At 38.2% G+C, this 15,377-nt stretch overlaps 1 protein-coding gene across 2 annotated transcripts in view; it reads right to left on the bottom strand.

Moving 5' to 3' along the window:
- Window positions 1–6,826: 6,826 nt before the first annotated feature.
- Window positions 6,827–15,377, bottom strand: part of SLC41A2 (solute carrier family 41 member 2) — a 109,901-nt gene continuing 101,350 nt past the window's right edge. For both annotated transcript variants that reach the window (XM_039877903.1, XM_039877904.1), the window contains exon 11: window positions 6,827–10,089. In XM_039877903.1, coding sequence (XP_039733837.1) covers window positions 9,904–10,089 — 186 coding nt within the window. In that variant the 3' untranslated portion in view covers window positions 6,827–9,903. The remainder of the gene's footprint in view (window positions 10,090–15,377) is intronic.

Here is a 15,377-nt window from a genome sequence, read left to right as displayed (position 1 = left end):
GGGTGGGAGGGACTCATCTGGAAATCACCTTTAAAGCCTTTAGTTTTATCGTCACAATGAAGCTAGTTACTTAATTCATGTGGGACGTTACTATTTACCCAACCCCTGGGCCCAGAATTGCTCGTGGAATATAAGTTAACCAAGATTTAGATTGAATCCATTTCCTTTTCGTTCCCGGAGGAGTTCTGGAGTTGTTTCCAGTCCGTGTAGTTTTAGCTAGTAGAAACTCTCATTTGGTGATGGGAAAAGAGATTTGGCCAAAAGCAATCTAAGGCTATCCTTCTTCCTAAACAATTTAGAGGCAGCTAGGGAGTACCCATTTAAAAAGTCATCCAAGTATTTTCAATGCACATTCTGTGTTTGTGTGTGCATGTGTGTGTGCATGTGTATGTAAGTGTGTAGGTTACTTTCAGGCTCTTATTATCTCTTTATGTTGTATAACTTGGCAACTTTTTCTTCTCCTGAAAGTGCTTGGTTATGGTAACGCGTACAGTATAAGACGAAGATTGTTTCCTGGTCTATCTTAGCAGCTGATAAAATAACCTTTCGGTTCACTTTCCCTCTGACGTGCAGACTGGTTTGGTGTATGCCCCACAGATGACAATTGATGTCTACTTCCCTCTGACGTGCAGACTGGTTTGGTGTATGCCCCACAGATGACAATTGATGTCTACTTCCCTTTATTAGAGAGAGAGGTGATTCAATTACCACGTGATTCCCTGCCCTTACTTGGCCTCAGCTGGTTGGCTGTCAGACCTGAGATAATTAGATTTTCTACTTGGAAGAGTTGGAACTGGTGACTGTGACAGAGTTGGCTTAGCTGTATGGGTCTCTCTTGTGCTTCAAATACATCGGCCTTCTGGGCCATGTCTTCCTTTAATATACAAATAAAATGTTGTGAATGCTCTGATGGAGACAAATGCCATGTTTTCAACCAATTTCATTTCCTTTTTCTCTTCTTGGGCACGCAGGAAGACCACACTTCTCAGCCTGCCTTGCAGTTAAGTTGGGGCCCTGGGTAGAATATAACCCACTTCCACTTCTGGTCCTTAAAAAACACACAATTCCCTAGTCTTCCTTTTCTCTCTTGCAGTGATGTTAGAGGCCACGTGTTCAAGACAGTGTAGCTATAAGATGGAGGAGATACGCAAATGCAGAAGGCTGACAGTATGCGTTGTTCTATACCGTTTTATGTAAATGACTCGAGCATCCACTCTTGTCTGCTCTTTGTGAGGGTTTTAAAAAAAGAAATTTTTATTTTTTCTGTCACTTCTGTGGATTTGGTGAGAGGGAATGAGATTTTAGTGTTTGCCATTCTGCCACCTTGAAACTGGTATATGCGCTAAAATATGGAAATGAGAGAGTCCTTTCTTTATTTTCTTTTATCCTTAATAGCAATTTTTCCCTCCTATAACCAGCCCAATCTCCATGCAAGAACAGTGTATATGGACCAACAATTTAGTTTCCCAAAGCTCAGTTGTACCCATGCAGGTTTTCCAAATATAAAAGTAATTTGTTTCCAACTCTGGTTTCTCAAAAATTCTTTGACTTTACAATTAAAAAAAAAATCTACCAAACGACTCCACTGAAGACCATACCTCTTGTCTCAGTGTCAGCAGTCTACATAACATCAGTCATGAACACCTGAGCTCAGGAGGGCGGACAGTATGTGCATAACTCCGGAGTTAATGCCTACACCCCTTTGAAGAGATGCTCTCCTGCTCCTGAGTGAGCATCTCCAGTTGCCCAATTTATCTCTGAGCCACCCAGGAAAGACACTTCTGATTGCTTTTCTCACAGATTTTTTACTCTGTAATTCTTGATTCTACAGTTGTTATTTTAATCTTGTAGAAATAGTTTGGGGGAAGGCAGAAAAACTAATATTTGTCAAGTATATATCCGCCTGCTATTTTGTCCCACGTACTTTATTTATCTCATTTAATTTTCCCAGCTACCTCATGAGGTAGGAATTACTGCCCCCATCTTAGGAGTGGGGAATCTGAGTCTTGGAGATTAAATGATCTGCCCAAGGCCGGGCTGCTTATCAAAGTCAATGTTCAAAGCCAAGGGCAGCATCTATGTCTTTAGAACTCACTCCACTGAGACGCGGGTATATTTCATTGAAAATGTTGGGAAAAACATGTTATCATAATAATTGCTATTCATTCAGCTCTTAAAATGTACATATCTTATCCCTAAGCACAGAATATCTTTCCTCACCTGCAAGAATAAAAAGGAGGGTCACATTTTTTAAAAACATTAAACGATCGTTACTAAACAGAACAATGTCATTTTTTTAAGAGTCTGAACAATTATTAAATGCTAATTAGAGATAGGGATCTATTGTCTAGAAAAGTAATAATTATAACATATTTTAAAAATAAATATAAAGTAATGTGTTCATTTTTGAAAATGAACAAGAGTTTTAAAAAGGAAAAATATCTATAATCACATCATCCAGAGGGAAAAAACATTGAAAATATTTTGATGATTTTTAAAATTGGCATAGTTTCGTTTATCATTTTGTACACGGCACTTTTCACATAGTGTCATGAATGTTTTTATAACCCATCAAAGGATTTTTAAAATATGAATTCACAGACTGTATAATGTAATATTATATATATATACTACAATCTTTTTTTTGAACTTTCAGTCTGCTTTCAAATGAAAAATTTCAAGCTGAAAATTGCTACACTGTATATTCTGATTAAAACCTTAGAACAGCTTTCTAGAAGTGGGATCAGTAGGTCGAAGAATATATTTTTCAAGTAAAATTTTTAAACTATTTTTTGAATAATAATACATGCACATAGTTCAATATTAGAACGACCTAAAAAGCCCACACTGACACATCTTGGCCCCATCCCTGCTTCCCTGTACCTTATTGCTCCTTGTCTCCTCCAGGGGACATTTTTTGTTTTAAATTTCTTGTTTTTTCTTCTGTGTTTCTTAAATTCCTTCATTCTGGCAAAAGGGAGAATATAGTACATACTCTTCCATATCTTGCTTTATTCACCTCATTCTATATCCTAGAGAGCTTCCCATATCAGTTTGTAGAAATACTTCTTTTCTTTTGTCTCCTATTTGCATTATGTTCCTTGGTGTGGAGGAACCCCAGTTTATTCCACCAGGCTCCCAGAGTTTTCTTATCTTCTGCTGTTACGAACAAATCTATAATGAATAACTTGAAGTATGTCATTACATCTATCTTGGGGAGTATCTGTAGTATAGATTCCAAAAAGTTGGATGTAGAGTAGCCCCTAGGGTGGGCGGCCTCCCGGCAAATATTCTTGGCAGGGCCCTTGTCCTCATAAGCAATTTAATTTTAAAATGTTTTACAAAAATCTTGGGCCCATGTGAGTTATAGGGACTTATTAGTGAAGATTTAGTATAACGAGTAGAAAAGAGGTACTTACGTATTTGTCGATTGTCCAATAAATGCAAAAAAAAAAGATGAATCTTTATAGTGTTCAGGCATCATCTTTTTTGTGTTCTTTATTGCCAAATGTGCTATTTCTGGCTCATTTCTCCCACTATTAAGATAAAGGTAGTAAAACTCCAACACTCTGGCTCTTCAGAACCTATTTATATTGAAACAGCATAGATTTTCAGGCCTCTGCAGTTTTCCAATACCATTCAGTTAACGCTGTCTACATCCTTACTCGTGTGGCTACATCCATCTTGCCCCCAGTGAATACTGGCCTCCAATGATTTTCTTAAAAGTTGTTACCATGCTTTGTTACGGAATCCATAAATGCTAGTCTTACCAGAAGTATGTAGGAAAACGTGAGGATAATTTGTTTTCTGATCATGTTGGCTTCACCGTTTGGAATTTTATAGTGTAAACGTAGAACGACCCATCCTCCACCCATGTTTTCCCTTGAAAGCTTAGGCTGTGGTTACTGCATTTCTCGATGTGATTTCTTTCGGTGTCGACTGCACCCAAGCAAAGATTCAGATGTTAGTCAGGATCTGGAAACTTCTATGTCCATCTGTAAAAACCTCACTAAGTCAGTTTAACCAGAACCCCCCACCCTTGACTTTGATCACTGTCAGTCAGTATCTGACTGTCTTCCTCATCTTCCACCCCCACTCGCCGCCCCCACCCCCAGCGACGTCCAATCACTCTGGCCTGTATTTAGCAAAGAATCCTGTGAGGTCAGTTTAGCCAGAATCACCCTTACCCCTGATCTTTCATAATAGTAATTCTCCACCCACTCACTTTCACCGATACGTGGCTGTAATTCCCACTCGCCCATGCTGTATTCACAGTTGGGCCCCATACCTATCATAATGATCCTGAATAAAGTCCACCTTACCATCTTTAGCAAGTGTCATTGAATTTTTTTTTTAACTACCCCACCTACCACTGTCGCCAGTCGGGAGGCGAGGTGAGGGCCAGGAGCAGAGTGAGAAGAATGGTCCCATTCACACAATGAATGGCGGTTTCTTGTCCAGTACAATTTAAGACTGACCTAGGAGAACACGAGATCACCACATCAACTGGAGGCAAGAGAGGACATCGATCAGAAGGGCCAACAGCGGAGTAGTGGCTCTTGAAAGGCTTCAGAGGAGAAAGAAGCGGCTGCTCCCAGAGTGCTGCCTGGCATGAGGCATAGAGCCTGCAGGAAGGTGGAGAGACCTCCTGGGTGCAAGCGGTGTGGGTGCACGGGTAAAGGACGCCTGCCACCACCCCGTGACTCCCGGATGCTCTAGACCAGAGATGGTGCTGCAGTCAGAATGCTGACAAAAGAGATCTGAGGCTCAAGTCCATGGATTAGCTGTGGACTGTCAGTGGCCCAGAGCTCTGATCGTGTCCTGTGTGTCATGTGAGAGTCACCCCGAATCAACATGTCAGTACTATTCTGGCAACCCATTATCATTCTGGACAGTGAGAATGATCAGCTTACCACATTGTCTTCTTGGAACTGGCAGGGCTGGCCATAGAGTCCTGGGACTACCCCATAGGCAGGAGTCTGACTTTGTGGGGGCATCTGGTTGATTCCACACAGGGAGCCCTCCCTGAAGGGGAGAAACAGGAACTGGGGCACACTCTCTGCTTGGCTAGTCCCAGGCATTAGACAGTGACTTACAAAACTCTGAGGTAGTTGTTTCTTGCAAATGGAGTTCAAATAGGACCAGTTTCAGGTTGGGGCACCCTGCCTGGATGGCACTGCCGATCCTGGCTAGTCTCAGGTAACTGAGGGAGATTTAGAAATAAAATTTGAGGAATGCACTGTAAAGCAGGGGTAGATGAAATTTTTTTGTCTATAAATAGGCCAGATAGTAAAAACTTTAGGCTTTGCAAGCTATATGGTCCCTTTCACAGCCACTCAATTCTGCTGTTGTGGAGGGAAAGAAGCTAAAGACAATATATAAACAAATGAGCATAGCTGCATTCTAATAAAACTTTATTGATGAAAACAGGCAGTGAACTGGCGTTGGCCAGCTAGCCAGTTTTCCAACCACTGCATGTGGCAGAAGGCCCAGAGTAAAGGTTTCGCTTGCCTGGGTCTATTAGCGGGAATAGTGAGACTATAGGATCAAACATAAGCGCATCTGTAATTTTGTTGTATATGACCAGATTCCTCTCTACGGAGCTTTAATCATGGTAAATTTATCATTTACCCCAACAGTTTTTTCTATTTTCCTACGGGCTTGCCAAGAAAATGTTTTATCCATTTTTGAATTTTTCCCAATTTGCTAGGTGAGAAATGGTATCTCAAGGTGATTTTAATTCGCATTTTTTCAGTTTGAATGATGCTGAACTTTTTTTATGAACTATCTGTCTTTGACTATTTTACTATTTTGTTGGTCTTTTTTTCCCGATTTATATAAATTCTTTATATACTAAGGAAATTAGCCCTTAATATGTATTTTGTCATTGTTGGCTATTGTGGTCTCTCTATATATGTCAATTAGGTCAAAGTGGTTGATAGTGTTGTTCAAATGTCTGAGCTACTTAGTGGTCACTCAAGTAGGGTTGTCCAGTAGGCATTTGGAAATACAGATCTGGACCTCAGGTGAGAGGCCTGGAGAAATAAATTTGGTAATAATCAGTATGGATGGCATTTGAAACAACGAGGTGGGAGAGGTCACCTCGGGAGAAAAAGTAGATAGAGAAGAGTTAATAAAAACTGAGCTGTATGTAGGGCATTCCAAAATTTAGAGATTGCAGAGGAAAATCAGCAAGACAGAGAAGGGGCTTCTGGGGTACTGGAAAGAAAGCAAAATGCAGACATTTTTGGCCAAGCAAAGCAAGCATCTTGAGTAAGGAGACTCTGTCAAACACTTTTAGATACTGAAAAAGATGAGAATTCTTTCTGAGAACTGATCACTAGACTTGTCAACATGGAGACTATTGGCGACCTTGACAGGAATACTTTCAGTTGAGTGGTGGGGACAATAAGCCTGATCTCCCAGAGAATGAAATGATTAGAGAAATACAGTAGGCTGCTGAGCAGTTGAGGGGTAACTTGATGTCTAAGGTTGTAAATTTAAAGATCAGTCCTGGCAGTTATAGCATAAGCAGAGAGCTGTGTGTAACCAGAGCTGTCCAGTAAGTATGTCGGTGACAGCTGAGGACGTATAGATTGATGGACCCAGGAATCTAAACTGAAAAATGAGAGGAGTACTTAACAATGAAAAAGTGACAAAGCAATGGATTGGAGGTCCTGGTATGGTTAAAGCCCAATTTATTATACTCATAAATACTGCACACACACACACACACGCACACACACACACAATCATCCTAGTCTCTTCTGGGTGACTTCCACACAGGCTCAATGTACATCTAGTTTATCAAGAAGTACAACAAGGCTGGGTAAATATTTCTTAAATTTTATTCTTATTTGAGTTTACAACAATTCAAAGATCCAAGATGCCCATTATAAATGGATATATTACACCACAGACATATTATAAGGCAAGGAAACCCAATTACTGAAAGACTTTTAAAAACATACTTCATTTGGCTACATCACTGATAGTCTATGATGTGGAATTTTTGATGTCTTCTAGAAGATTCTTCACCCTAAGTTTCCGTTTTATCACGTTCTAAGAAACTTTTTTTTTAAAAGAAAAAATATGGTTGCTGAACAAGAACGAAAAACGTTTTCAAAAAAATTATCTCTGCATAAATAAAGTGTCTGATAGACTAATGAAAGGAAGAAGTTTGGAAAGCAGAAGTTTTTACATTGTATAAAAATACTGTGAATTTATATTATGTAAGATGGATAATAAATGTTTTTTGTAGGTAAATAAGTCACCTTATCAGTTGCATACTTATGTAAAGGATTTCAAAAAAAAAAACAGTAAAAATTTGTAAAGAAATCTATACTCCTTTTATAAATCAATTCATCTAACAGTGACTGATTTTTCCATGTCTTTATTTTTATTTTCCTATTCCATGCCTTTTAGACACTTTGTTGCTGTAACCAAGATTGGGTAGCAAAAGAGAAAGGATACGACCCAAATCAGTTATCCTAGTTATTGATGAGTATCTATGGAAAATGGCTAGATCTGGGAAGGGTGGTAGCAATTAAACGTTCTATGAAATAAGGTATTGTTCTTCATTCTAATGTTTTCATTTATCTGTGTTTTCCTTGGTCTTAGGAACATGAATCATTTAGAGTTGGCTATCCCTACTATTAAGATACATTAAATGGAGGTTCCCCTGTCTGAAATCTAAAAGACGTAGCAGTACCCTAGTTGACTTTAGAAAATCCTGTTTCTCCAGTTGCTCTCCTCTCAGTTAATTAGTCAGGTGCTCCTGGTGCATGTGGAGGGTCATAGAAAGTTCTGGCTTAGGACAACGGAAACCTGGAATGGACTTCAGTTAGAATTCGGTCATTTTGCAGCTGTGCAATCTTAGAAATTTAACTTCTCTAGTTTCAGTTTCTTCTGTTGTAAAACAGAGATAAGAATATTTACCTAATCTATTTCACAGGTACTGTTGTGAGTACTAAATAATACAATGTTTTTGAATGCGCTTTAGAATAAGTAATGCACTAAAAGTTATTGATAAATGCTTTAGAAATGTGGTTAGCTGTGTACTACTTTATTTTAAAAAATCAAAACAGAAATCACTGAGAAATATAAATGCTTATGAATCATATAGCCCAGATATAAACAAGTAATTTATAAATGCTTTACAATAAAATCAAATAAATTATTTACGGATTTGTTTAAATTAAAAAAAAATCTTTGCAGATAAATATTCATCTACTTAACTTAATCATTTTTTTTAATATAAGAATGTTCACTATGTGACATTATAACTCTCCAAAGGAGAAAGTCTATAATTAGTTCAGGTCTCTGCCTTAGAAGCTTCATTATAAGGCAGAAGAATGGAATAATTAAAGTTTTAAAATAAGCAAAAATATATCTCTAAACCACAGTCCCCTTATTTTAAAGAGCTTAATAGAACACTCCCCTCCCATGTTTATAAACAACCTACTATTTATATAATGTTAACACTAGCTCACAACTTAAATCATGATGATCAAAGTTAATGTACATGTTTTCTTCCTCTATCAGCTAAATTATGAAATATTTGATGGTCTTAAGAGATTCCACTGCATTTTTTAGAAAATGAACTATATGTGATATAAAAATGTTTACCTATTGAAGAACTAAGATGTTGGTCAAGTGTTTGGAATACCGATCAGAGTTTTATAAAAAGATGTGAGAGACAGCCTGTGTGAACAGGTGATATACACAGGCATGAATGATACTAGAGTAACCCACCAACTTCTCTTTTAAAATGCTAAGCCAAAGGTCTCAATACACCTTTTAGTAGAGCAAATGAACCACTTGCTCATTCTAAATCTAATAATATCTCAGTTAGAATAAATGGTACCATTTTTTAAATAAGAAGAAACTATTAATTATAATGCAGGTAAGAAATACTAAGTTATGGACAGTAGCAAAATTTTTGGACCACATGATATAGAAACGAATCAATAAAATGTGTTTAAGAATAACTATATAATACTAATATTCTAATAGCACTATTTTCTTTGCTACCAATTGGCCAAGACTCAGTTCTCCATCAAAAGCTTCTCTGTATCTGTCTGTCTCACACACACACACACACACACACACACACATACACACACTTCTCATACCATCTTGTTTCCACAAATGCAGCTCTTCTGTTTTTGACTATTAAGTCTTTGAAAAAGATCAACATTCTTTCAAGAAATCAAAGATCCAAAATGACCCATTGCTTTCATTAAAGATCTCTCTCAAGGTCATTCTGTTTAAAAGGCAGCCTGCCAAAAATCGGCAGAGTTGAAATTAAATTGGCATTGGCACAGGGACATTCATAGACGCAGGTAAAAGTGAATTTATCTTATGCTCAGCAGCATTTTTTTTAGGTCAGGTTAGGAGCACGTAATGGGCAAACTTATCCTCAGCTGTCAGAGAGGTAGGCATAATTAAAACTATTAAAAGCTTTGTTGGGCCCGTTTCATTGTACAGTATGCCTTGTGGTACAGCACATCTGTGAGATGAGAAAGGCTAAACTAGAATTGTTTCCTCTAACCTGGCATTATAAGTTAAACCATAATAAAGTACATTTCTGCTGGATCTGTGGTTTTAAAATTATTCTTTGTAAACATCCTATATTCTTTCCTACTTAATTTCTGAGCTTGAGCTTCTATCTGTCTATGTCAAATTACCATTTTTTTCTCTACGAAAAGCAGCAGAAATACTGTTCATTCTGGTTTCAACACATACTCTTAAAAAATGTTAAGGCCATTTAATTGAATCAGGGCCAGCCGAAGATTACCCTGGCAGAAGTCAAACTAGTGATTTCAGATTTTTGAGAAAAAGCCAGAAGTGGTTGTCTTGTGTTCTCCTCCTTGGTAACTTGAGAGCAGCTGGAAGCATTTATTAGTCTCCAACATCTCCATCTCGATCTCCGATAAGCCAAAGAAAATGAAAACTTAGCGCTAACAACGCTGTCCCGAGCAGATCGCCCAGTGCTGTTAGGTAGGGGATGGAGAAACTGTCGGGGTCCTTTCCTTTCCTCCAGAAGTGATGGACCATCCAGTCAGCGATCCACAGCAAGGTAAATACCTGGAAGAGAACATCAGAGATTACTCCTGTCACCTGGACCTGGTAAACAGGGCCATAAACTTAAACCGCTGCTTTCTGAAAGTTAAAACAGCAGGCATCTAAGTCAAGAACCTGCTCGAAAAGAAGAAATATTTAACTGGCAGAAGATTTTCTTTTCGCAAGGAAAAATTCCATTTCTCCTTGCGATAAAATTTTTCCTCAGTGTTTTATATAGATCTTCTCATTTTCTTCTAGCCTTCCAATAACCATAATCACCCTTATATTTAATAGCTTTGTACGACTGCCAAACCACTGTCATGCTTCAGCTTCTTTCTACATGATAAACCTGTGAAGAAGGAAGAAGATATATGAAGAAAGAAATAAAAAGGAAAATTAGGAATCATTGAACATTCTCTTACTACAGATATACCAAGTGACATAAAGGTGGAGAACTGACCATTCATTTACCAACTGTAAGGCCACCGGGGGCTTGTCAAGGAAAACTTCAGTGCAACGGTAAGAACAAGAAATAGAAGGTACGTGCATCGAGGAATGACTTGTCTATTTAGATATAGGAACAGACACAGAAAGAGTCGGAATATTCTAAAGGGCTATTCAAATACTAAGGTGATAGATGTATTTTCTAGGATATCAGAACTATAAAGACCTTTGTGATGCTCTGAATCTTGGGATCAGATAAATGTCTTTTTTCTTAGCTCCATTTACAGGAGAAGGATTTTCTAATTATCAAACTCTTGGAGTATTAAAAGGGATTTGAGATTAAAGGTCAATGTTTACTGGTTTTGGACAAGTTGGCAAGTACAGTATTAGTGGTTCAGAGCACTTCTCTGTCACTTACTAGCTGACTGTAGGCAAGTGATCTTCTCTGCCACTATTTCTCTGAATGAACATTAGAGATAATAGCAACTACCTCACAAGAACGTTGTGAGGATTAAATAATAGACTAAATAAATTAGTGGCTGGCACAATAAACTACCAATAAACTATCAATAGTGTCTGCTATTAATTTCTAACAGTGTCACCACTATTACTACTCGTGGCCTCTCAGATTTGGGGGACACTTAGTATGTGTGAGAGGAAGCCCACTCAAGGTCCAGGTTCTATATCAAAGGTCTGTTACCTTTCACTATTCTGACAGGTAAGCCGTGAAGGTCAGATGTTTGCTTTGGGTTCTGTAATTTAGCTTTGACACCTTTTCCAGGAAGGTAAGTGGCTTGTCCAAACAGGGAAATATACCTATTCCAAAGAAGTGAACTTCAGATGTCTCTGGACATCTGTTAGAAAAAGAGGTGGTGTTTTAAGTCCTCTTTTCTTTCCCATGAGGTTGATTCTTCCTCAGTGTTTCACTGGCAGAATGTTTTGGAATCAAGATTTCATCAGGACAATCTGTTTTAGGTCTGAAGGAAGTATGGAATGGGTCAGGCCACATCTAGGCAGTGTGGTAGGAACCTGATCACTCCTGTGTCTGCAGGGTCTAGCAAAGGGGACTAGCTTGTAAAGTAGACACCTGACATCTGCTTGAATACATGAAAATCAGCTGGAGACAATGTTACATAAGAGACTCCGATGAGAACAAGAACTGTTTGTCCTGGGCAGGGTGGGTGCAGAGATGTAAACTTCAGAAAGTTACTGTGTCAGGAGACACTAGTTTGTAACACATAGCTTCCAGGATAGATTTTTAGGCTACAGGATAAAAGTTACCAAAAGACAGAATTGAAACGAATAACAATTTGGGCTGTCTATAAATGGAATGAGGTATGTGGTAAACTCTGTGATACAGGAGTATATGGAAGTTCAACAACGCCCCCCCGCCCATCCCCCACCCCCCGCTGATTGAGTGAATAATGTATGCAGGAGGAAACAGTTTTAAAGAGAATGAGGCTAGCTAATTTCTTTAAGATGGGCAAAATTATAAACAAATATTATATACATATATTACATATTTATATCTTAATAAGTATGTATTAATAACAAATTAATTTATATATTATATAATAATATGTCATACATGTGATAAATATAGTTTACTAATTCCTTGCGTCACATCTGCATTGAATGGGAGATTGGTCTAAAGCAGGATTGGCAAACTAGAGTCCATGGGCCAAATGTAACCTGTTGCTTGTTTTTATAAATAAAATTTTACTGGAAAACAATGCTACCATCTGTTTACTTACTATTCAGTCTATTATTTCATCCTCACAATACTCTCATGAAACTGGTACTATTATTATCCCTAATATTCGTTTGGAGAAATTGAATCGGAGAGGTTAAGTCCCCTGCTTGGCGTTACGATGACATAACTATGTAGCTGTGACAGCGACCATATGGTCCACAAAATCTGAGATATTTGCTATCTGGCCTTTTACAGAAAAAAGTGTGCTGACCCCTACTCAGGAGAAAATTCTTACTCATACAGAGAGAACGAAAATGGCACCCTTGCCTCACACCCACCGAATCAACTCTAGGTAAAGACTCAAGTATAAAAAGCAACATTTAAAACGTTTTACAAGAGAATGTCATTATGACCTTGATGTAGGAAATGATTTCATGAATAAAATGCACGATATATTAAAGGAACAAGTTTACAAACTACACCGAAGATTTCTGTGGTTCAATAAATACCATAAATTAAAAGTCATGCCCCAGGCTGGGAAAAAAATTTCTACATTGCATATAACTGACAAAGAATTAGTATTCAGAACATCTAGAGAGAATATACAGAGAACTACAATTCATAAGAAAAATAATCTAGAGAACAAAAAAGGAATCTAAAGCTCCAAAAAACATATGAAAAGATAATCAACTTCACTAAAAACACAGGAACACAAATTAAAACCACACTAAACTCCATTTCATACCCATCTGACTATCAAAAATCAACTTTTAAATAACAATAACAGCAAACGTTGTTTTTGAAATGGCCTGTTACGGGGCCATGCAATGTTCAAAGAGGTTCACATGTATGAACTGATTTAATTCTCAGAACATACCTATAACATGCTGTGAATTATTACTAACTCTTTTTGACATATGAGGAAACTAAGGCATATGCAGAGTATAAGAAACCTGCCCAAGATCACACAGCTCATAGGTGGAGTCAGGCTCAAACTCACACAGTCTAAAACTATCCATTAGTGCAGTACATTGTTTTGGTAAAAAAAGAACTTTACATGGGCAACAAGAGAATAAACTGGCACAACTACTTTGGAGAGCGATTTGGGACTATCTATCAAATTTGAAGATTTGCATCACCTTAATTCAGCAATTCCACACAGAAACAATATATTTTTTCCTTCTGTAACATGGAGAAAAGGACAGAATGATTCACAGCCTGGGGGCTCTACTGACCCCAGGTCCCATATGGCTGCCCAAAGACTGAGAGGACCAATAGCTTGGTGTACTTGGGGAAGCTCTGCATACACGCAAACTAAGAGAAATGTGTAAGAATATTCACTGCACTGTTGTTTGGAAAAGTCAAAAACTGGAAATAACCTAAAATGTCTATTGACAGAAGAATGGCTGACTGTCATATAACTAAACACTATATAGAAGCTAAAATGAATGAAAAAGAGCTACAAAAATCAATACAAATATGTCTCAAAACCTTAAGGTTGAATGAAATAAAGCAGTAGAAGACTATGTATACGATTCTAACAAGTTTTATAAATATGAAAGACAGTACAATGGTATAGATACATGCATCTGTAACAATAGTATAGAATGGCGACAATACATACCAATTTAGAATGCTGATAACTGCTAGGGAGGGAATTAAATGAGACCAGGAAGAGACACACAAGAGGCACCGACTATATAGATGATGTATTTTTATCGATCATTTTGAAATAGTTGCTTAAATAATTTGTTAAGGGTCAAAAGCTAAGTAGTAAATACATGGTCATCTTATTTCCTATAACTTCCTGTACATTTGTACTTCATAATAAAAAAAAGTAAGCAGCTGGGGTAGTGGTGATCAGTCACTGACCAAGTATTCTATCACCTAGAATACCTACCCAGAGAGACACCTGAGAAAGGAAGTCAGTACATCCTGTAGAACCCAGAAGGGTTTGAACTTGTAAGTACCCAGTGGTACTGAGGCTTACTTCAGAATTATTTAAATGTCTGTGTATGATGAGAGCAAATGTTTACATTCTCTCATCATTCTTGCAACTGTCCCTCCCAGGTAGGAAAATAAAGATAAGTTTTCTGGAGAAACTGAATAGGAAAGATTTAGGACCCGAGGACACTAGGCACTGTGAGGTATTGGCTGAAAATGAGGATGAACTGCAAGTCTGCATAGTTAATGATGGGATTCCTTCAGACCCTTATTTTGTCCAGTAGAAGAACAGTAGAAGGCAGGTGTAGAACCCGCCCCTCATCTCCCCAAGAGAGATTAGACATTCACATTTGAAGGGCTCCCAGTGGAATGGCCAACTCCCTCCACCCCAACCCCCAACAGTAAAGCACCCAGTCAGCAGCCTTCCCCTACTTCTAATCTGCTTTACCTCTCACGCCTCAGTCTCCTCCCTATGAAATAAGGAAAATAATCTCTACCTCACAGAGATGATGTGAGGATTAAATAGTACAAAATACTTAGAACAGCGCTTGACACATAGAAAGAACGCAATATTCGCTATGCTTCAAAAACAAAACAAAACCCAAAACACCCGAGAAACTGACTTTTCCAATAGCAACACTGGGAGACTAGGGCGCAATGCCCTTAAAATCCTGAGAAAAGACATATTTGCAACCTATAATTCTGTGCCCAATTTATCAACCAAGAGTTAAAGGTAAACTAAAGGCATTTTAAGACACACATGCACTTAGAAAAGTTTCCTCTCGTGTTCCCCATCTATGGAACTTCCTTGAGAATGTGCTGACGCAGAGTGAGGGGGCAGAACCAAGCAAGAGAAAGAACTGGGATCCAGGAGATGGAAGAGCGAGACGAAGTCGGCGGCAGTGATGGGAGGCCCCGGCAGCAGAGCTGTGCGGTGGCCTGGGAGTGAGTCAGAGCAGGACGGAGTGCGCGAGAAATAAGGTCTCCGTGATGAAGGCAAACTGGAAAAGCATCTGACGTAATAGAGCTTGGGGGCAAAAACTAATTACAGGTATGTGATAGTTGTGATGCAAAAACTGGAAAAAATTAAGATAGCCATATAGGAAACTATAAAGTGACAAAAAAGAGTGCTATTCTCTCCAGAAAACAATTAAAAACAGATAAAAAGAAAGGAAATGGGCTCTGTGATAAATGGTATTTCCGATCAGAGAACATAAACAACACACTTATT

The sequence above is a fragment of the Pteropus medius genome, unplaced genomic scaffold (assembly GCF_902729225.1).
Source record: "Pteropus medius unplaced genomic scaffold, Ma_sr-lr_union100, whole genome shotgun sequence".
Classification (NCBI taxonomy): Eukaryota; Metazoa; Chordata; class Mammalia; order Chiroptera; family Pteropodidae; genus Pteropus; species Pteropus medius.
The sequence above is the reverse complement of the archived record's forward strand: the minus strand, read 5'-3'. Positions and strand labels throughout refer to the sequence as shown.